Source organism: Heterodontus francisci, chromosome 16 (genome assembly GCF_036365525.1).
Source record: "Heterodontus francisci isolate sHetFra1 chromosome 16, sHetFra1.hap1, whole genome shotgun sequence".
Taxonomy (NCBI): Eukaryota; Metazoa; Chordata; class Chondrichthyes; order Heterodontiformes; family Heterodontidae; genus Heterodontus; species Heterodontus francisci.
In genome coordinates, this window is record NC_090386.1 from 99,601,365 (window position 1) to 99,623,181 (window position 21,817).

The window sequence follows — 21,817 nt, forward strand, 5'->3', positions numbered from 1 at the left end:
ACCTTCCTTATCAATCTTTTAGTCATACTTTGCTGTTTTTTATATTCTGTCCAATCTTTTAACCTGCCTCCCATCTTTGCACAATTATATGCTTTTTCTTTAAGTTTGTTACTATCTTTTGGTTAACCACGGATGGCGGGTCCCACCCTTGAAATATTTCTTTCTCGTTAAAATGTATCTATTCTGTGTATTCTGAAATATCCCCTTAAATGTCTGCCACTGCATCTCTTGACCTATCTCCTAACTTGATTTGCCAGTTCACATTAGCTAGCTCTGCTTTCATGCCCTCATAATTGCCCTTATTTAAGTTTAAAGTACTAGTCTTGGAAACACTCTTCTCTCCCTCAAACTGAATGTAAAATTCAATCATATTGTGATTGCTGCTACCTAGGGAAGCCTTAACTATAAGGTCATTAATTAATCCTATCTTGTTGCACAATACCTGGTCTAGTATAGCCTGCTCTCTGGTTGGCTCCAGAACGTATTGTTCCAAGAAATAATCCCTTTAACAAATCTATTTCTGCTAGAAACATGGCACTGCCCTCACTGTCAATACAGTATTCCAAGTGAGGTATTGGGTAGGAGTCTGCCTTTGTTACTGTATTAACCTTTCTGTAGTCTATGCAGAATCTAGTTGAACCATCAGGTTTAGGCATTAACACCACTGGGGAGCGCCAGCTTTGACTGGGTTCAATTAGGTGGTTTTCCAACATATATTGGATTTCTGCTTTTACCTGGGCCTGTTTCTCTGGACTTAAATAATAAAGCTGCTGTATTATAGGAAAGGATTCCCCAACATCCTCATCATGTGTGGCTCAGGTTGTACATCCTGGCTAATCCCTACAGACTCCTTTAAATGTTGAGTAACCTTGTTAGGTCTTCTCGTTCGACATTTAAATATGAAAGCATAGTGTCCAATCTCACTAACAATTCCGTATTAGCTAACCAGATAGGAGGTTCAATCTGAGAATTGTCTAGGCCTCCTTCTGACTCATCCTCACTATCCCTTTCATTCTTCATTGTGCCTACCACCTGAGATAACCTGTGCTTGCTTATCCTCCTCCCTGCGATGATATTGTTTCAACATATTGATGTGACAGCTAATTCTTTTTCCGGCGATCTGGGGTGTCAATCAAATAATTTACTTTATCAGTGCCTTTGATCAGGTTAAATGAACCACTGAACCGTGTTTCAATGCTTCACCCTGTAAAGGCAGTAATACTAACACTTCATCCCCTGGTTGAAATGTTCATTCTTGTCTGCCCATTTTTTCATGATTGGGGAGCTTTAAGGTGTTCCTGACCCACATTGCAGGCTCTTGTGAGCCTTTTCTGGAACACTGATACATAATCTAGCACAGAAGATTCATCCCTCTGTTCTTAAAAACCTTTCTTTCATTAGTTTTAGAGGACCTCTTATCTCATGTCCATAAACTAACTCAAAAGGACTAAAACTGGTGGACTCATTAGTTGAATCCCTAGTGGCAAACAAAAGAAATTCTAGCCCTTTATCCCAATCATGGGGATATGCATGACAGAATGCCCTGATCATTATTTTGAGGGTCTGATGGTACCTTTCTAAAGCTCCTTGTGTGTGTGGGCGGTATGCTGAAGACTTTAACTGTGTTATAGCCGAATTACCCATTACTTCCTGAAAAATTTTAGACATAAAATTGGAACCTTGATCTGGCTGAATCTCAATCGGTAATCCATACCTAGTGAAGAACTGGGTTAATTTCTCTACCACTACCTTAGCAGAAATTGTTCTCCAGGGAATGGCCTTTGGGAACCGTTTAGCCATATCCATGATAGTGAGTATATATTGGTGTCCCGCTGTTGTTTTCAGGAAAGGTCCTACACAGTCTACCTACACCCTGCTAAATGGTTCCCCAAAAGCTGGTATGGGAATTAGAGGTGCCGGTTTTATGGCAGGTTGTGGTTTTCCCACAATCTGGCACATATGACACGTTTTACAAAACTGTACCACATCCTTGGAATGACTTGGCCAATAAAACCTATACATGATTGGGTCTTCTGGATCCCCACATGTCGTGCTGTAGGAATTTCATGCACTAACCTTAATAGTTCCCAGCGATACTTTGGTGGTACCGCTATCTAATGAACTACCATTCATTCTTCGTCCGCAGGTCTGTGAGGAGGTCTCCACTTCCTCATCAGAATCCCATTTTTAATATGGTATCCTACCAGAACCTCTTCTGCCTCAGCTTCAGTTCGAGCTGATTGTGCCACTTGATTTAACTCTGGATTGGCTTGCTGAGCCATGATCAGAGAAGACTTACTGAACATTTCCTTTGGATTATCCAAATCCCCAAAGAAAGTTTCAGATATTTGACTATCTTACTGTGGTGCCAATTTTATCTCTGATGATTGAACTTGTTTAGCCATTGCTTGGGTCACTACACATGAAGGAAAAATTCCTGGAACCTTTTCCTGCAACTGTTCTGTCTCTTTGATTTCAATTTTTTTTTCTGTGACTAGTGGAGAAGCTGCTAACTTCACTGCGGCCAAATCATTGTCCAGGAGAAGGTCAACTCCGTCTACCTGCAACCTATGGACAATTCCACACTCCAGGTGCACCCCATACAGAGGTACGGGTATGCACTCCCCGCCAATACCATTCACTAAAACCTTGGCATTCAGTGTGCTCTCTGGTGGAAAAGTTATGCCTTTCCCCAGCAAAAGAGTTTGGGTGGCTCCTGTATCCCTAAGTATAAGTGTAGGTTTACCTGCCTCACTTGAGGGATAAGGAGTTACTTTTCCTTTTGACGAGAATTCCCTATAAGTCTCAGGTATCTTGTTCACATCTCTTGCACTCACAGCAGTTTTTGTACTTGGTCTTACAGCTACGGTCTGATCTGTCATACTCTCGGTCAGGACACCTTTCTCTACATTGGCCTTGTGTATCCCAATAAGTCCCATGGGTTTACCCCACAACTTCCAACATTCTGTATGAAGGTGTCCCGCCTTGTGACAATGGTGACACTTAGGTTTGCGGACCTCACATCCACCCTCAGCATCTTCCTTCCTGGCCTGAGGAGGTGATCCCGGGGCTTTCCCAGCTGTCCCTTCCTGCCCCCGGTTACTTGTCTTCCTTTCAGCCTCCCACCTTATTCCCTTCTCGGGTTTGTGGGGGTGACGGACAAAGGGTTTGGGCTTATAAACAAGCTCGTAATCATCAGCGATTTCCGCTGCCTGTCTGGCTGTTGAAACTTTCTGGTTCTCTACATGGGTTCCTACTAATGGAGGGAGTGAATTTTTATATTCTTCCAGGAGAATTAGTTGCCTAAGGTTCTCATACGTGGCCTCTACCTTTAGTGCCTGTGTCATGCTAGGCCCCCACCTGGCAAGAATGAGGCACATTAATTTTGTCATGAACATTGATTTTAAACTGTTACTGGAGTGAAGAAAGGACTTGTTAAACAGATCAGCCGTAGCTGGAAAAGACATTTGCATATTAATAGACGGTGATTGGAAGGACAAAGGACCATTCCCTGACACATTCAACCCACAATGGACCTTGATCACCAGTTATTGTGTGTAAGAGGAGCATTCCAGAGACTGCTATGGTGATACAATCCAAGACATGGTCAGACCAGTTAGTCACATGAGTAACCTGCTTGGCAAACTGGGTTTTTCTGAATTGTACAAACAGTTTGAACTCAGAGTGTCTGTTTGCTCCTGGACTGAAGATCTCTCCTGTCCAGTCCCATCTCTTTCTCACGAGCCTCTGAATCCATTGAAGACACGTGAACCCCAAGAGAGAAAAGTCTCCAACAGTGAATAAGGTTTAAGAAGAATACAGGGCCCCATGAAAAGCAAGAACTACCTACAATCAAGGACTCTACAATGAGCTCGAAGAACTGTAACAAAAACTCTTCAAATCTTGCCTCAAGCCTTTCACTTTATTTTTTTCTTCTCTTTTCTGTCTGTTTGCATGTGTGTATTGTGTATGCATGCTAGGGCGCGTCGTGTATCCGTCGGTGTCAACCGAATTAAAGTTTGTTTGATAAATTTCAATCTCTCTTCTTTTAAACCTAAGAAAACCTGTTTGTGCTGGTTTATTTGCCTTATAATTGGAAAGGAGTGGGCAAGGATTCACCAAAAGGGAGCTAAAAATACAGTGTTTAAAATTAAACCCTGTTACAGTAAAACCAGGTGAAGGCTGAAAGGGAACCCTCGGCCTCTTTCTCACCTGGTTGTAACAGCCCACATCCAATGATCAAAATTAATTTGCTTTACTCTCTCAAATTCTATATACGTCTGCCCACACCGTCTCCGGAGATTCCAAAATTTTTGCCAGTAAGCTTCAGGGACCAATTCATATGCAGCAAGAATAACCTCCTCAGAACAAAGAACAGTACTGCACAGGAACAGGCCATTTGGCCCTCCAAGCCTGCGCCGATCTTGATGCCTGCCTAAAGTAAAACCTTCTGCACTTCCGGGGACCATATCCCTCTATTTGCATCCTATTCATGTATTTGTCAAGATGCCTCTTAAACGTCGCTATCGTACCTGTTTCCACCATCTCCCCCGGCAGCAAGTTCCAGGCACTCACCACCCTCTGTGTAAAGAACTTGCCTCCCTCTAAACTTTGCCCCTCGCACCTTAAACCTATGCCCCCGAGTAACTGACTCTTCCACCCTGGGAAAAAGCTTCTGACTATCCACTCTGTCCATGCCGCTCATAACTTTGTAAACCTCTATCATGTCGCCCCTCCACCTCCGTCGTTCCAGTGAAAACAATCCGAGTTTATCCAACCTCTCCTCATAGCTAATGCCCTCCAGACCAGGCAACATCCTGGTAAACCTCTTCTGTACCCTCTCCAAAGCCTCCACGTCTTTCTGGTAGTGTGGCGACCAGAATTGCACGCAATATTCTCAGTGTGGCCTAACTAAAGTTCTGTACAGCTGCAGCATGACTTGCCAATTTTTATACTCTATGCCCCGACCAATGAAGGCAAACATGCCTTATGCCTTCTTGACTACCTTATGCACCTGCGTTGCCACTTTCAGTGACCTGTGGACCTGTACGCCCAGATCTCTGCCTGTCAATACTCCTAAGGGTTCTGCCATTTACTGTATACTTCCCACCTGCATTAGATCTTCCAAAATGCATTAGCTCACATTTGTCCGGATTAAACTCCATCTGCTATTTCTCCACCCAAGTCTCCAACCGATCTATATCCCGCTGTATCCTCTGACAATCCTCATCACTATCCGCAACTCCACCAATCTTTGTGTCGTCTGCAAACTTACTAATCAGACCAGCTACATTTTCCTCCAAATCATTTATATATACTGCAAAGGTCCCAGCACTGATCCCTGCGGAACACCACTAGTCCATTCAGAAAAGCACCCTTCCACTGCTACCCTCTGTCTTCTATGACAGAGCCAGTTCTGTATCCATCTTGCCAGCTCACCTCTGATCCCGTGTGACTTCACCTTTTGTACCAGTCTGCCATGTGGGACCTTGTCAAAGGCTTTACTGAAGTCCATATAGATAACATCCACTGCCCTTCCTTCATCAATCATCTTTTTCACTTCCTCAAAAAACTCAAATTAGTGATTCACAAAACCATGCTGCCTCTCGCTAATAAGTTCGTTTGTTTCCAAATGGGAGTAAATCCTGGCCCGAAGAATCCTCTCTAATAATTTTCCTACCACTGATGCAAGGCTCACCGGCCGATAATTTCCTGGATTATCCTTGCTACCCTTCTTAAACAAAGGAACAACATTGGCTATTCTCCAGTCCTCTGGGACCTCACCTGTAACCAATGAGTATGCAAAGATTTCTGTCAAGGCCCCAGCAATTTCTTCCCTTGCCTCCCTCAGTATTCTGGGATAGATCCCATCAGGCCCTGGGGACTTATCTACCTTAATGCTTTGCAAGACACCCAACACCACCACCTTTTTGATAATGAGATGACTGAGACTATCCACGCTCCCTTCCCTCGGCTCATCATCCACCAAATCCTTCTCTTTGGTGAATACTGATGTAAAGTACTCATTTAGCACCTCGCCCATTTCCTCTGGCTCCACACATAGATTCCCTTGTCTGTCCTTGAGCGGGCGAGCCCTTTCCCTCGTTAGCCTCTTGCTCTTTATATATGTATAAAAAGCCTTGGGATTATCCTTAATCCTGTTTGCCAATGACTTTTCATGACCCCTTTTCGCCCTCCTGACTCCTTGCTTAAGTTCCTTTCTACTGTCTTTATATTCCTCAAGGGATTCGTCTGTTCCTAGCCTTCCAGCCCTTACAAATGCTTCCTTTTTCTTTTTGACTAGGCTGACAATATCCTGCGTTATCCAAAGTTCCCGAAACTTGCCAAACTTATCCTTCTTCCTCACAGGAACATGCTGGTCCTGGATTCTAATCAGCTGACATTTGAAAGAACTCCCACATGTCAGATGTTGATTTACCCTCAAACAACGCCCCCAATCTAAATTCTTCAGTTTCTGCCTAATATTGTTATAATTAGCCTTCCCCCAATTTAGCACCTTCACCCGAGGACTACTCTTATCCTTATCCACAAGTACCTTAAAACGTATGGAATTATGGTCACTGTTCCCGAAATGCTCCCCTACTGAAACTTCGACCACCTGGCCAGGCTCATTCCCCAATACCAGGTCCAGTACGGCCCCATCCCTAGTTGGACTATCTACATATTGTTTCAAGAAGCCCTCCTGGATGCTCCTTACAGATTCTGCATGGCATAAACTTCGTGCTCAGCCCGTTAACCTGCTTTGCATAAGCAGTGTCCAGCTTTGCTTTGACCACTTCATCTGTTTGGCTTTCTTTTGAAAAGAAATGAAAAATGCCTCTGCGTCCCTTTCCTCAAATTTCGGGTGCGCTTGCACAAATTTAAACAGCTCTCCACTGGGTGCTGGGCTGGAGTCAAGTCTTTCCCCACTCAAATCTTCATTGGGGTCAAGGGCATCCCTTTTCTTTCCTCTAGTTCCAGCCTTCTAATCTGGTATTCCCCTTCTCCTTTTCTTCTCTTTCCCTTTCTCTCTCCTGCTGCTCTGCTTGCTCCCTTTGAAATGCTCTTTTTCCATTTTTCTCTCCTTCCACTCTGCTTGCTTCCTTTGGAATATCCTTCCTTTTTGTTGAGAGATACAGCACTGAAACAGGCCCTTCGGCCCACCGAGTCTGTGCCGACCATCAACCACCCATTTATATTAATCCTACACTAATTCCATATTCCTACCACATCCCCACCTGTCCCTATATTTCCCTACCACCTACCTATACTAGGGGCAATTTATAATGGCCAATTTACCTATCAACCTGCAATTCTTTGGCATGTGGGAGGAAACCGGAGCACCCGGAGGAAACCCACGCAGACACGCAAACTCCACACAGGCAGTACCCAGAATTGAACCCGGGTCGCTGGAGCTGTGAGGCTGCGATGCTTACCACTGCGCCACTGTGCCGCCTTTTCCCTTGCCCGAAATTCTAGCTCTAACTTCTTCTTGTCCAGCTGAATCTGTGCCAGTGTTACCTTGTCGTTTTCAGATTCTACTCGTCCCTCTGGCTCTTTAACTTCAATCTCCAGCTGTCTGGCACTAATCTCTGAATTTCAGCCCACCTATCATTCGGTCTAATCTCTAATTTCAAGTGCTGCACCACCCTTGACAGTGCTCATCAGTGGATAGTGCCTTTAAATACTCATAATCTAATCCAGGCTGCTGCACAAATGCACTTGCATCAAAAGTAGCCATTCTGGTAGTGTAAGCTTTACTGTAATGCACAAGAAACCTGTTTTTTTTTTTTACTTTCCCTCTTTTCAATTATTACTAACCCACTTACAATTGCACGTCGTCATTGTTGGGTTATCCCGGACAGAGCTCCCAGTTATAGGTTAGGACTGAGGTGGGAGGAGTGCACTGTCTTTTCTAGTTCCACTTCTCCACAGGTCACAACATATATTTAAATGTTTACCCAGTTACTGATACGGTCAAACATAGACTCTGCTCTTTATCCCAAAATAAAATACACCAACCAGGTTTCTTTAATAAACAAAAAAATTATCAGTTTAATATAAAACAAGACATAACCAGTAACGAAGCAAAGCATTAACACACAGATTGAAATATGAAAGTTCCCTTTTACCTTAGCCCCTCACACACACACCGACTAACTGGAGAAAGAGACTTTCTTTTTAGAGCTTTGTTACAAAAAAAAAGACAAAAAAAAATACTTTGGCGAAATACTTGCTAATTCTGGAAGAAAAAAGAGAAGATATGGAAAGATGTCAGTTTTCTCTTTATTGTTTCGGCGTCCCGAATTTGTTTAGATGGCTATCACTGGGATCTTTCTCTGGAGCAATTTGTTCAGGTGACATTGAGGATTTATCCGGCACGTTTTTCCAGCGTCTCTGGAGAAATGTGGCACCGGGTTTCAGACAGGTCTGTCAGGAGAAATGCGCCATCAATTTCTCTATTTCTTACATTTGCTTCTAAGAGTTTCTTAAAGAGATGGAAAAACTGGCAGGCTTTTCCAAGAGATGGAACAGGCTGTGCTGGGGTTTTGTCCTTCAGGTTGATTTTTAAAACACCAACTGACTGTCCAAAGTGAAATCAAGAACAATCTCAAGTTCAAGCCTCTTGACCCCTGTAAATCTTGACCTGTCACTTGACTGTAAACATCTACTCCAAGTCAAAAGAAAAAAGCCCCCTGCTGGGTATTTATCTGAAGACAGGTGACTTCCACTACTTGCTGTTTACAAACAGACCTCTCAGTCCTTCCAATGACCCCAGTGATAAACATCCATGGAATCCTTTTCAGTTTTCCCAAATAAAACACAAGTCCTCAAAATTTAACAAAAGATGGAAGTACTTTTGTAACAGCGTTATGTAATGAGAAAGGACTAATTAATAACCTTGTTGCAAAGGAGCTTTTGGGAAATAGTGACCATAATATAGAATTTTACATTAAGTTTGAAAGTGATATCATTCATTCTGAAACTAAGGTCTTAAATCTGAATAAAGGAAACTATGAAGGTATGGGGGCAAGTTGATAGAGGCCTGCTCAGGTCGGGAAAAAGTAACCCGACTGTACCACAGCGGACCCTGCCCGAGTCCCTCCTATTTAGCCCTGGGCCCGTCCCAGACCCGCCCCGACTCGACCCAGACCCGACCCAACCATCCCTTTACTTACCTTAGGACTTGGAACCTCCAGGAAGCTGCAGCGCATACGTGATGACGTCATAGTGACATCACTTGCTCACTGCGCAGACTCAGTTTCATCCCGGACTCCCAGCTCAGGTAAGTTTTTTAAAATTTCATTACTTACCAGCAGAGCACTTACCATGTCGACCTGAGCCGAGCCCAAAAACCGGACCCTGAAGATGGGCGCGACCCGACACGAACCCGACACGTTGTCGGGTCCCCTTGGGTTCGGGCCTCTACAAGTTGGCTCTGGTGGATTGGGAAAATATACTAAATGATTTGACAGTAGACAGGCAATGTCTAGTATTTAAAGAAGTATTACATGGTCTACAACAAATATATATTCCTCTAAGATACAAAAACCCACAGGGGCGACGCAGTGGTTAGCACCGCAGCCTCACAGCTCCAGCGACCCGGGTTCGGTTCTGGGTACTGCCTGTGTGGAGTTTGCAAGTTCTCCCTGTGACCGTGTGGGTTTCCGCCGGGTGCTCCGGTTTCCTCCCACCGCCAAAGGCTTGCAGGTTGATAGGTAAATTGGCCATTGTAAATTGCCCCTCGTATAGATAGGTGGTAGGGAATATGGGATTAATGTAGGAGGGGATGTGGTAGGGAATATGGGATTAATGTAGGATTAGTATAAATGGGTGGTTGATGGTCAGCACAGACTCTGGCCAAAGGGCCTGTTTCATAGCTGTATTTCTCTAATGAAAGCTGAATCAACCATTGCTAACAAAAGCAATTAAAGATTGTATTAGATCAAAAGAAGTGGCTTATAAGGTTGCCAGAAGAAATGGTAAGCCTGAGGATTGGGAGCAATTTAGAATCCAGCAAAGGATGACCAAGAAACTGATAAAGAAAAGGAAAAGAGAATAGGAATGCAAGCTAGTGAGAAACATAAAGGCAGACTGTAAAAGCTTCTTTAGGTATTTGAAAAGGAAATGATTAACAAGGACAAATGTGGGTCCATTACAGGCAGAGACAGGAGAATTTAAAATGGAGAAAGGGAAATGGTGGGGAAACTAAACAATTACTTTGTATCTGTCCTCATGAAGAAGGATACAGAAAATCTCCAAGGAATAGTAGGGAACCAAGGGACTTGTGAAAATGAGGGACTGAAAGAAATTAGTATCAATTTTTCAAGTACTACCTCTTTATTAACTAGATTGAAGGTTGATAGATCCCCTGGATCAGATGAGCTACATCCCAGAGCGTTGATGGAGGTGGCCATAGAGGTAGTAGATGCATTCATGGTTATCTTTCAAAATTCTATGGATTCTGGAAAGGTTTCTGCAGACTGGAAAGTAGCAAATGCAACCCCAATATTTAAGAAAGGAAGGAGAGTGAAAACAGGGAACTACAGATTGTTAGTTTGGCGTCAGTACCAGGGAAAATGTTAGAATCTATTATAAAGGATGCGATAATAAGACACTTAGAAAATAATATGATTGGGCAGAGTCAACATGAAAGAGAAATCATGTTTGACAAACTTGTTGGAGTTTTTTGCGGATGTTACTTGTAGCATAGACAAAGGAGAGCCAGTGGATGTGGTGTATTTGGATTTTCAGAAGGCTTCTGATAAGGTCCCACACAAAATTAGAGCACATGGGATTGGGGTAATATAGTCGTATGGATTGAGAATTGTTTAATAGACAAAGCGGAGAGCAGGAAGAAACTGATCATTCCCAGGATGGGAGGCTGTTAATAGTGGGGTACCGCAAGGATCAGTGCTGGGGCCATAGTTCGCAATCTATATAAATGATTTGGATGTGGAAACCAAATGTAATATTTCCACATTTGCTGATGACACAAAACTAGATGGAATGTAAGTTGTGAGGAGGATGCAAGGAGGCTTCACGGGGACTTGGTCAGGCTAAGTGAATGGGCAAAAACATGAAAGATGGAATATAATGTGAATAAGTGTGAGGTTATCCACTTTGGTAGAAAAAAGAGTATTTCTTAAATGGTGAGATGTACAAAGGGACCTGGGGGTCCTTGTTCATGAGTCACTAAAAGCTAGCATGCAGGTGCAGCAAGCAGTTAGGAAGGCAAATGCTTTATTGCAAGGGGTTTTGAGTACAGAAGTGTAGATGTCTTGCTTCAATTGTATAGAGCCTTGGTGAGACCGCACCTGGAGTATTGTGTACAGTTTTGATCTCCTCATCTCAGGAAGGATATACTTGCTAAAGAGGGAGTGCAATGGAGGTTCACCAATGTAATCCCTGGAGTGGTGGGATTGTCTTAGGAGAATTTGAGGAAACTGGTCCTGTATTACAATGAACAAAAGAACAAAGAAAATTACAGCACAGGAACAGGCCCTTCAGCCCTCCAAGCCTGCGCCGATCCAGATCCTCTATCTAAACATGACGCCTATTTTCTAAGGGTCTGTATCTCTTTACTTCATGTCCATTCATGTATCTGTCTAGATACATCTTAAAAGACGCTATCGTGCCCGTGTCTACCACCTCCACTGGCAACGCGTTCCAGGCACCCACCACCCTCTGCGTAAAGAACTTTCCACGCATATCCCCCCTAAACTTTTCCCCTCTCACTTTGAACTCGTGAGCCCTAGTAATTGAATCCCCCACTCTGGGGAAAAAGCTTCTTGCTCATGATTTTGTACACCTCAATCAGGTCCCCCCTCAACCTCCGTCTTTCTAATGAAAATAATCCTAATCTACTCAACCTCTCTTCATAGCTAGCGCCCTCCATAACAGGCAACATCCTGGTGAACCTCCTCTGCACCCTCGCCAAAGCATCCACATCCTTTTGGTAATGTGGCGACCAGAACTGCATGCAGTATTCCAAATGTGGCCGAACCAAAGTCCTATACAACTGTAACGTGACCTGCCAACTCTTGTACTCAATACCCCGTCCGATGAAGGAAAGCATGCCGTATGCCTTCTTGACCACTCTATTGACCTGCGTTGCAACCTTCAGGGAACAATGGACCTGAACACCCAAATCTCTCTGTACATCAATTTTCCCCAGGACTTTTCCATTTACTGTATAGTTCACTCTTGAAGTGGATCTTCCAAAATGCATCACCTCGCATTTGCCCTGATTGAACTCCATCTGCCATTTCTCTGCCCAACTCTCCAGTCTATCTATATTCTGCTGTATTCTCTGACAGTCCCCTTCATTATCTGCTACTCCATCAATCTTAGTGTCGTCTGCAAACTTGCTAATCAGACCACCTATACTTTCTTCCAAATCATTTATGTATATCACAAACAACAGTGGTCCCAGCACGGATCCCTGTGGAACACCACTGGTCACACGTCTCCATTTTGAGAAACTCCCTTCCACTGCTACTCTCTGTCTCCTGTTGCCCAGCCAGTTCTTTATCCATCTAGCTAGTACACCTTGGACCCCATGCGCCTTCACTTTCTCCATCAGCCTACCATGGGGAACCTTATCAAACGCCTTACTGAAGTCCATGTATATGACATCTACAGCCCTTCCCTCATCAATCAACTTTGTCACTTCCTCAAAGAATTCTATTAAGTTGGTAATACATGACCTTCCCTGCACAAAACCATGTTGCCTGTCACTGATAAGCCCATTTTCTTCCAAATGGGAATAGATCCTATCCCTCAGTAACTTCTCCAGCAGCTTCCCTACCACTGACGTCAGGCTCACCGGTCTATAATTACCTGGATTTTCCCTGCAACCCTTCTTAAACAAGGGGACAACATTAGCAATTCTCCAGTCCTCCGGGACCTCACCCGTGTTTAAGGATGCTGCAAAGATATCTGTTAAGGCCCCAGCTATTTCCTCTCTCGCTTCCCTCAGTAACCTGGGATAGATCCCATCCGGACCTGGGGACTTGTCCACCTTAATGCCTTTTAGAATACCCAACACTTCCTCCCTCCTTATGCCGACTTGACCTAGAGTAATCAAACATCTGTTCCTAACCTCAACATCCTTCATGTCCCTCTCCTCGGTGAATACGCGATGCAAAGTACTCGTTTAGAATCTCACCCATTTTCTCTGACTCCACGCATAACTTTCCTCCTTTGTCCTTGAGTGGGCCAATCCTTTCTCTAGTTACCCTCTTTCTCCTTATATATGAATAAAAGGCTTTGGGATTTTCCTTAACCCTATTTGCTAAAGATATTTCATGACCCCTTTTAGCCCTCTTAATTCCTCGTTTCAGATTGGTCCTACATTCCCGATATTCTTTCAAAGCTTCGTCTTTCTTCAGCCACCTAGACCTTATGTATGCTTCCTTTTTCCTCTTAGCTAGTCTCACAATTTCACCTGTCATCCATGGTTCCCTTATCTTGCCATTTCTATCCCTCATTTTCACAGGAACATGTCTCTCCTGCATGCTAATCAACCTCTCTTTAAAAGCCTCCCGCATATCACATGTGGATTTACCTTCAAACAGCTGCTCCCAATCTACATTCCCCAGCTCCTGCCGAATTTTGGCATAGTTGGCCTTCCCCCAATTTAGCACTCTTCCTTTAGGACCACTCTCGTCTTTGTTTTAAAGCTTACGGAATTGTGATCACTATTCCCAAAGTAGTCCCCTACAGAAACATCAACCACCTGGCCGGACTCATTCCCCAACACCAGGTCCAGTATGGCCCCTTCCCGAGTTGGACTATTTACATACTGCTCTAGAAAACCCTCCTGGATGCTCCTTACAAATTCTGCTCCATCTGGACCTCTAACATTAAGTGAATCCCAGTCAATGTTGGGAAAATTAAAATCTCCTACCACCACCACCCTGTTGCTCCTACATCTTTCCATAATCTGTTTACATATTTGTACCTCTATCTCACGCTCGCTGTTGGGAGGCCTGTAGTACAGCCCCAACATTGTTACCGCACCCTTCCTATTTCTGAGTTCTGCCCATTTTGCTTCACTGCTCAAGTCCTCCATAGTGCCCTCCTTCAGCACAGCTGTGATATCCTCTTTGACCAGTAATGCAACTCCTCCACCCCTTTTACCTCCCTCTCTATCCCGCCTGAAGCACGATATCCTGGGATATTTAGTTGCCAATCATGCCCTTTCCTCAACCAAGTCTCAGTAATAGCAATAACATCATACTCCCAGGTACTAATCCAAGCCCTAAGTTCATCTGCCTTACCTACTGCACTTCTTGCATTAAAACAAATGCACCTCAGACCGCCACTCCCTTTGCGTTCATCATCTGCTCCCTGCCTACTCTTCCCCTTAGTCACGCTGACTTCATTATCTAGTTCCTTACAGGCTTTCGTTACTACCTCCTTACTGTCCACTGACCTCCTCATTTGGTTCCCATCCCCCTGCCACATCAGTTTAAACCCTCCCCAACAGCGTTAGCAAAAGCACTCCCAAGGACATTGGTTCCAGTCCGGCCCAGGTGTAGACCGTCCAATTTGTAATAGTCCCACCTCCCCCAGAACCGGTCCCAATGTCCCAAAAATCTGAACCCCTCCTTCCTGCACCATCTCTCAAGCCACGCATTCATCCTGACTATTCTTTCATTTCTGCTCTGACTATCACGTGGCACTGGTAGCAATCCTGAGATTACTACCTCTGAGGTCCTACTTTTTAACTTGGCTCCTAACTCCCTAAATTCTGCTTGTAGGACCTCATCCCGTTTTTTACCTATATCATTAGTGCCTATGTGCACAACGACAACTGGCTGTTCACCCTCCCCCTTCAGAATGTTCTGCAGCTGATCTGAGACATCCCTGACCCGTGCACCTGGGAGGCAACATACCATTCGGGAGTCTCTCTTTCGACCACAGAACCGCCTATCTACTCCCCTTACAATCGAATCCCTGATGACTATAGCCCTTCCACTCTTTTTCCCGCCCTTCCGAACAGCAGAGCCAGCCACGGTGCCATGAACCTGGCTACTGCTGCCTTCCCCTGGTGAGCCATCTCCCTCAACAGTATCCAAAATGGTATACTTGTTTTAGAGGGAGATGACCGCAGGGGACTCCTGCGCTGCCTTCCTGCTCTTTCTCTGCCTTTTGGTCACCCATTCCCTTTCTCCTTCAGCAATCCTAATCTGCGGTGTGACCAATTCGCTAAACGTGCTATCCACGACCTCCTCAGCATCGCGCATGCTCCAAAGTGAGTCCATCCGCAGCTCCAGAGCCGTCATGCGGTCTAACAAGAGCTGCAGCTGGACACACTTCCTGCACGTGAAGGAGTCAGGGACATCAGCCGTGTCCCTGAGCTCCCACATTGAGCAAGAGGAGCATGACATGGGTCTGAGATCTCCTGCTATTTTTAATCTTAAGCTTAACTTAGTTAAATGAAAAAGGAACGAAAAGTTTTTACCAATCACACGATTAAAAAAAGAAGAGAAATAGAAAAAGCCTTACCTTATCTACACACCACCGAGTCCTTTTTTTTTTGGTTAGAGGAGGAGGGCAGGTGGGAGCCACTACCCGTGTAGTGTCTCGGGTTCAGAAACGGCCCAAATATATAGGGTTTTACTTACCCAGCAGCCCCCTGGTCTCCGCCGAAAACAAAAGGAAATTAAGTTTACTTTGATACTGACCTTCCCAGCTGATCACTCGCTCGCACTCTCTGCTCCCGAATAAGCTGCTGCAATGAAAGGCAAGTTATTTTAAACGGCCCAAATATATAGGGTTTTACTTACCCAGCAGAGTTTAGAAAAAAAGAGAGTTGATCTCATTGAAACTTACAGGGCGTGACAGGTTGGATGTAGATCGGATGTTTCCCCTGGCAGGTGAGTCGAAAGCCAGGAGACATCGGTACGGCGCAGTGGTTAGCACCGCAGCTACACAGCTCCAGCAACCTGGGTTCGATTCTGGGTACTGCCTATGCGAAGTTTGCAAGTTCTCCCTGTGACCGCGTGGGTTTCTGCCGGATGCTCCAGTTTCCTCCCACAGCCAAAGACTTGCAGGTTGATCGGTAAATTGGCCATTGTAAATTGCCCCTAGTGTAAGTAGGTGGTAGGAGAATGGTGGGGATGTGGTAGGAAATTTGGGATTAATGTAGGGTTAGTATAAATGGGTGGTTGTTGGTCGGCTCAGACTCTGTGGGCCGAAGGGCCTGTTTCAGTGCTATATCTCTCTATGACATAGTCTCAATAAGGGATTTAAGACTGAGAAGAGGAGGAATTTCTTCTCTCAGAGGGTGGTGAATCTTTGGAATTCTGTACCCCAGACGGCTGTGGCAGCTCAATCATTGAGCATGTTTAAGATCGAAATAGATAGATCTCTGGATACTAATGGCATCAAGGGATATGGGAATATCGTGGAAAAATAGCGTTGAGGTAGATGATCAGCCATAATCTAATTGAATGGCGGGGCAGGCTTGATGGGCTGAATGGCCTACTCCTGCTCCTATGTTCCTGTACATGAGAACATTCTTCATTTGATCAAAGCTGAACCTTTTTGTTTCATTACTAACCTTCAGATTTGCACTGATCGCTGTTGTTTTATTTTTATTTTCATCCTCTCAGGACCGAGTCATCATAAACCGCATTGACAACATCTGCCATGCCGTGCTGAAAGGGAAGTGGCCATCAGCGCAGCAGCAGAGCCTTGAACCTCAGGGCGGGATGTATTCCACGGCTGCTCCGGCAGAGAATCTGAATATGAGGAGCTGTCTCAGTGTCCCCGTGCAGGCTGCACACGCCCTCAACGTTGCTGATGGCTCCATCTCCTCACATCAGCTTACAAAGGCAAGTTATGCAGCTGTCTCTGCCCTGGACCGTACCCAAGTTCTGTTCAGTTACTGTGGATAATCTGTGCCATTACCACTGAATTCCTGATCTTGGCTACTGTCCTAAACAGGGATCACAGCGGAGGAAGTGGGTGAGTGACGAGAACGAAAAAGCTAAAGTTTCCTTGGGCTGTTCAAGATGACACTCAGATCGGGCCTGGGAGTATTGGATCATAGAATCATAACGCACAGAAGGAGACCATTCAGTCCGTTGTGCTTATGCTGGTTCTTCATCCACTCCCTTTCTCTTTTCCCATAGCCCCGCAAGTTTTTCCCCTTCCACTGCCCTAGAATTTTTCACCTTTAAGTATTTATCCAAGTCGCTTTTGAAAGTTACTACTGAATATGTTTTCCACTGCCGTTTCAGGCAGCGCATTCCAGAGCTTCATAACTTGATGCATAAAAAAACTTTCTGGGTCCTTACCTAGGCAGGGTCAATGAGATATGATGCTCATTTGATTCTTCAAAGACAGCTAATCTCCTCTGCTCTAAACCCTCGATAGCTCACCTGTTCTAGCATTAACCTTATTTATTTTAATGAGATGTGATTTATTTTCTTGAATAAGACAAAGAAAATTTAGGATTTGCTTTCAGGAATCGTAAATCCAGCGCTGAGTCACAGTCTGTGGGTGATTACCATCCCCTTCAATTTGGCTATGGATTGTGCTGCTATATTGCCTATAGGGAAGGATATAAAGTATGTTAGTAAAGAGATACACTATGGATTTACTGCATCTCTGCTCACCATGTGAGCGCAGCTGTCAACCATCTGATACTGCTCAATATCCCACTATTAACACTCTCTTTGGACTAATGCTTTGTCTTTCACCACAAGCATTAACACACACTTTGCCTTTATCCCAGGACAGCTTTGTTATTTAATCTCTCCTGCCCTCTGCCCTATCACACACCTCCCCGTTTGTTCTCTTCCCCACCATACCCCCTTCACTTGCTTCAAACCTAATTCTTTTCTAACCTTTGCCAGTCTGATGAAAGGTCACAGACATGAATCGTTAACTCTGCTTCTCTCTCCACAGATGCTGCTTGACCTGCTGAGTATTTCGAGCACTTTCTGTTTTTATTAACCATTTGACACTCGGTTCCCTGTCCCTTGGTAGTTTCTTCTTCCATGACCCTATTGCAAGCTGATGATGTAAATGGCTCCACTTTCCTCAGGCAATGCCCTCCTCCCTTTCAAAGCTCCTGTTATCACCCTCTCCTCAAATCCTTGATCAATCAGTTCTCTCCAGGTATTGCTCATGTGTCTCTTTTCTCCAAGGTTTTCGAACCCAGCTATGTGCTCATTTCCTGTTTTGAATCCCTCCAGTTCGGTTTCTGCCTTTCTCACGTCCCTATATGGCCCTAATCACAGTCATGAGAGGGACTGCTACTTTATCTCTCCTCGACATCCTTAACCTCACCACAGCCTTTGATACAGTCGCCTATGCCATCCTTTTCCATTTGCCAACTTCATATGACCTCCCTCACGTTTTTTAAAAAATTAATTCTTGGGATGTGGGCATCACTGGCAAGGCCAACATTTATTGCTCATCCCTAGTTGCCTTGACAAAGTGGTGGTGAGCTTCCTTCTTGAACCACAGATAGTGCTTTAATACAGTTGAGTGGTTTGCTGGACCAATTCAGAGGGCAAATAAAAGTTAACCATGTTGGTATAGGACGAGAGTCTCATATAAGATCAGACCAGTTAAGAACGATAAATTTCCTTCCCTAAAAAATATTAGTGAACGATACAAAGATCCAACAGCTTCATGGTTATTTTTACTGATATCAGCTGTTTATTTCCAGATATTTAAAAATTGAGTTCAAATTCTCAGACTGTGATGGTGGGATTGACCTCATGTACTCTGGATTACTAGTCCAGTAACATTACGCTACCATTCCACATTTAGCCAGATAGGCAATGCATAACGAGCAATTATTTCTCATCCCACTCCACAGTATCACCTCTGGAGATATCTCTGCCACAAGGATCAGTCCTCAATCCGCTCTTCCTCTTTATTGATCTGCTGCCCCTTGGTGATCACCCGCAAGCAAGTTTCTGTTGGTATGCTGATGACATCCAGCTCTTTCTTTGCACCATTTGACCATCTCTGCTCTGTAAAATTGCCTGTCTGACTGTGTCTGGATGATTCCTATCTTCCTCCTACTGAACATCAGGAAGACTGGAACTATCATTTTCAGCCCGTCATAAACTCTTGCCACTGATTGAATTCCTTCGTAGCTGTTCAGTCAGACTGCAGCAGATCATTCAGTGACATAGCTGAGCTCCTGCAGCAAGTTAACTACACTTGACTCCTGTCCACCAACATATTAAATTTAGAATCCTCATCTTCAAGTCCCTCCAAGTCCTAGACCCGGCCCACTCCACTCTGTCTCTGAACCTGCTCTGGCCTTAAACCCTCTCTGCATCCTTCTGACTGACTTTTTGCTCATTCTCTTTGCCGCTCCATTGGTGGTGGAGCCTCTACCCACTTTCTAGATTCTCCCTAAACCTCTCCACTCTCTTCTATAAAACACTCTCTGAATAACCATCTTCTTGACCAAACATTCGGTTACCTGTCCTAGATTCTCCCTCCGTTGCTTGGTGTCTGTCACCAAGTGCCTGGGGAGGTTTTATTTTGATGTTAAAGGTGCTGGTTCTTGGGAGCAAGGCTGTTTTGTGTGAGGTTTGGTGTCCCATAGAGTGGATCGATTGCTAACCTGTTTAAACGTGTGAAGCTGGTCATTTGAAGTGACGTACACCAAATATGTTAGAGTATATTTCTCAAAGAAAAGAGGAGTATCACTGCTACTGAGTACAAGTAGCCATGCCTGCACTCCAAACCCTAAGCATTGATTCCCTGATTGTATATAAGGCTGTGTTAAGTTCACTTAACTAGACGGACTAAATTTCCCATTTGGAAGCTGGGATTCCTTGGATCCTGATAGCATTCCTCTTCCTTTTTTGATGGAGAGCAACAAAAGGAGTAAGGCCTGCATTAAATCCCAGCTGTGCAAGCATGCCACAACTAGGCAAGCCCTGAATGGAGGCCCAGAGGTTGAATGGGAGGCGGGTTATACCTTGCTCCCCCAGCCCACTTTCTAACTACTATATCTCCTTGCTGATCATGTAGGTTTTTCATCTGCTGGTCTTATTTGTGTACAACTTCTGTATGCATTTTATTCTCTCAATAAATTTGTCATGTATGTTGCTGATGCAGTGCAATTCTGTTTGGAAAGTAGGAGAGCTTGCTCGCATTAACGTTCCCAAGGGATCAAAGGAGGAGGAGGAGGAAATACGAGTTTGAGACAGACCGAGGTGCGAAGAGGAAGAATCTGGAAGAGGTTGCCCCATCTTTTACCCGCCCTCCTGTAATTTTGAATGGGTGGCAAGAGACTGCAATGGACCTCTCAAAGGCATCTGAGGAGGCTTCTGGTTCAATGCCTGTTATTATCAGTACAAGTACGCCAAAGTCGGGATCGCTGGAACCCTCAACGGCTTTCAGAGCAGACATGGCTGGGATCCTGCAGGCAGGCCTCGTCCATCCAGTCACGGGACAGGTGATCAACGGTGCCTTTAGAGGTGACGACACATCGAGGAGGAGGAGAGGGCGAAGAAAGAACGTCGAAGGAGTTGACATCCTCTTCATGAAGGAGAAAAGGCCAGAGAACCTGGTATGTAGGCAAGAGTGGCATGTTGTGGTTGGTAAGGCATTGCAGCAAGAGCCAATGGCATAAGGAAATTGAGCGGTCTCGCACTGTGCAGCCTTTAATTGTGGCAAACACTGTCTGGTTTGCCTTCCCATATCTGTCTGAATTCATGTTGCGTTTGAGTGCTGAGTTTGACATTGCCATTGGAGTAAGAACCTTAAACCTCTTAAATCTGAAAGAATTCAGAACCAGCAATGAAAGCAGAAAATGCTGGAAATATTAAGCAGGTAGGGTAGCACCTGTAGAGAGAGAAACAGAGTTTACGTTTGAGTCGGATATATCTTCAGAACCGAAGGAAGGCAGAAATTTCTACCACAGATACTGCCAGGCCTGCTGAAGATTTCCAGTACTTGCGGTTTTTATTTCAGATTTCAACATCTGCAGTATTTTGCTTTTATTAAAGAGTTGGTGGTGTAAGGTCAAAGGGGGTGGTAATGAGACAAGTAAAGACAAGAGAGAGATATATTAATGCCAAAGGGATCAAGGGATATGGGGAGAAAGCAGGAACAGGGTACTGAATTTAGACGATCAGGCATGATCTTTCTTTGAATGGCGGAGCAGGGCCGAATGGCCTACTCCTCTCCTATTTTCTATGTTTCTATGTGTGTCGCGAGGAAGTGTGAATGGCAGAATGGGGAACAGCTGCCATCCAAAAGCATAAACAAGAGAAAAATGAGAGTAAAACAGAAACCTGCAAAAAAAAAAAATGGGGGCAGATATTACTGTCTGAAATTCTTGAACTCATTGTTGATTCCGCAAGGCTGTAAAGTGCCTAATCGAAAGAGGAGGTGCTGTTCCTTGAGCTTACGTTAAACTTCATTGGAACACTACAGTAGGCTGAGGACAGAGAGGTCAGCATGAGGGCAAAGTGGAGAATTAAAATGGCGACCAGAAGTTCGGGGTCATGCTTGCGGACTGAATGGAGGTGTTTCGCAAAGTAGTCACCCAGTCTGCGCTTGGTTTCCCCAATGTAGAGTTGATCATATTGTGAGCAGCGAATACAGTATACTAAATTGAAAGAAGTACATGAGTCATTGTTGCACCTGGAAGGAGTGTTTGGGGCCTTGGATGATGAGAGAGGAGTAACAGGATGTTGCATTTCCTGCACATGCAAAGAAAGGTGCCGTGGGAAGGGTAGGGATGGGATTGGGGGTGATTGAGGTGTAGACCAGGCTGTTATGGAGAGAAGGATCTCTTCGGATTGCTGAAAGGAGAGGG

General features: G+C 44.6%; 1 protein-coding gene across 3 annotated transcripts in view; it reads left to right on the forward strand.

The window, feature by feature from the left end:
* Nucleotides 1-21,817, forward strand: part of chd6 (chromodomain helicase DNA binding protein 6) — a 344,698-nt gene that overhangs the window by 300,725 nt on the left and 22,156 nt on the right. For all 3 annotated transcript variants that reach the window (XM_068048713.1, XM_068048715.1, XM_068048714.1), the window contains 2 exons: nucleotides 16,626-16,847; nucleotides 20,132-20,563. In XM_068048713.1, the coding sequence (XP_067904814.1) occupies nucleotides 16,626-16,847; nucleotides 20,132-20,563 (654 nt within the window). The remainder of the gene's footprint in view (nucleotides 1-16,625; nucleotides 16,848-20,131; nucleotides 20,564-21,817) is intronic.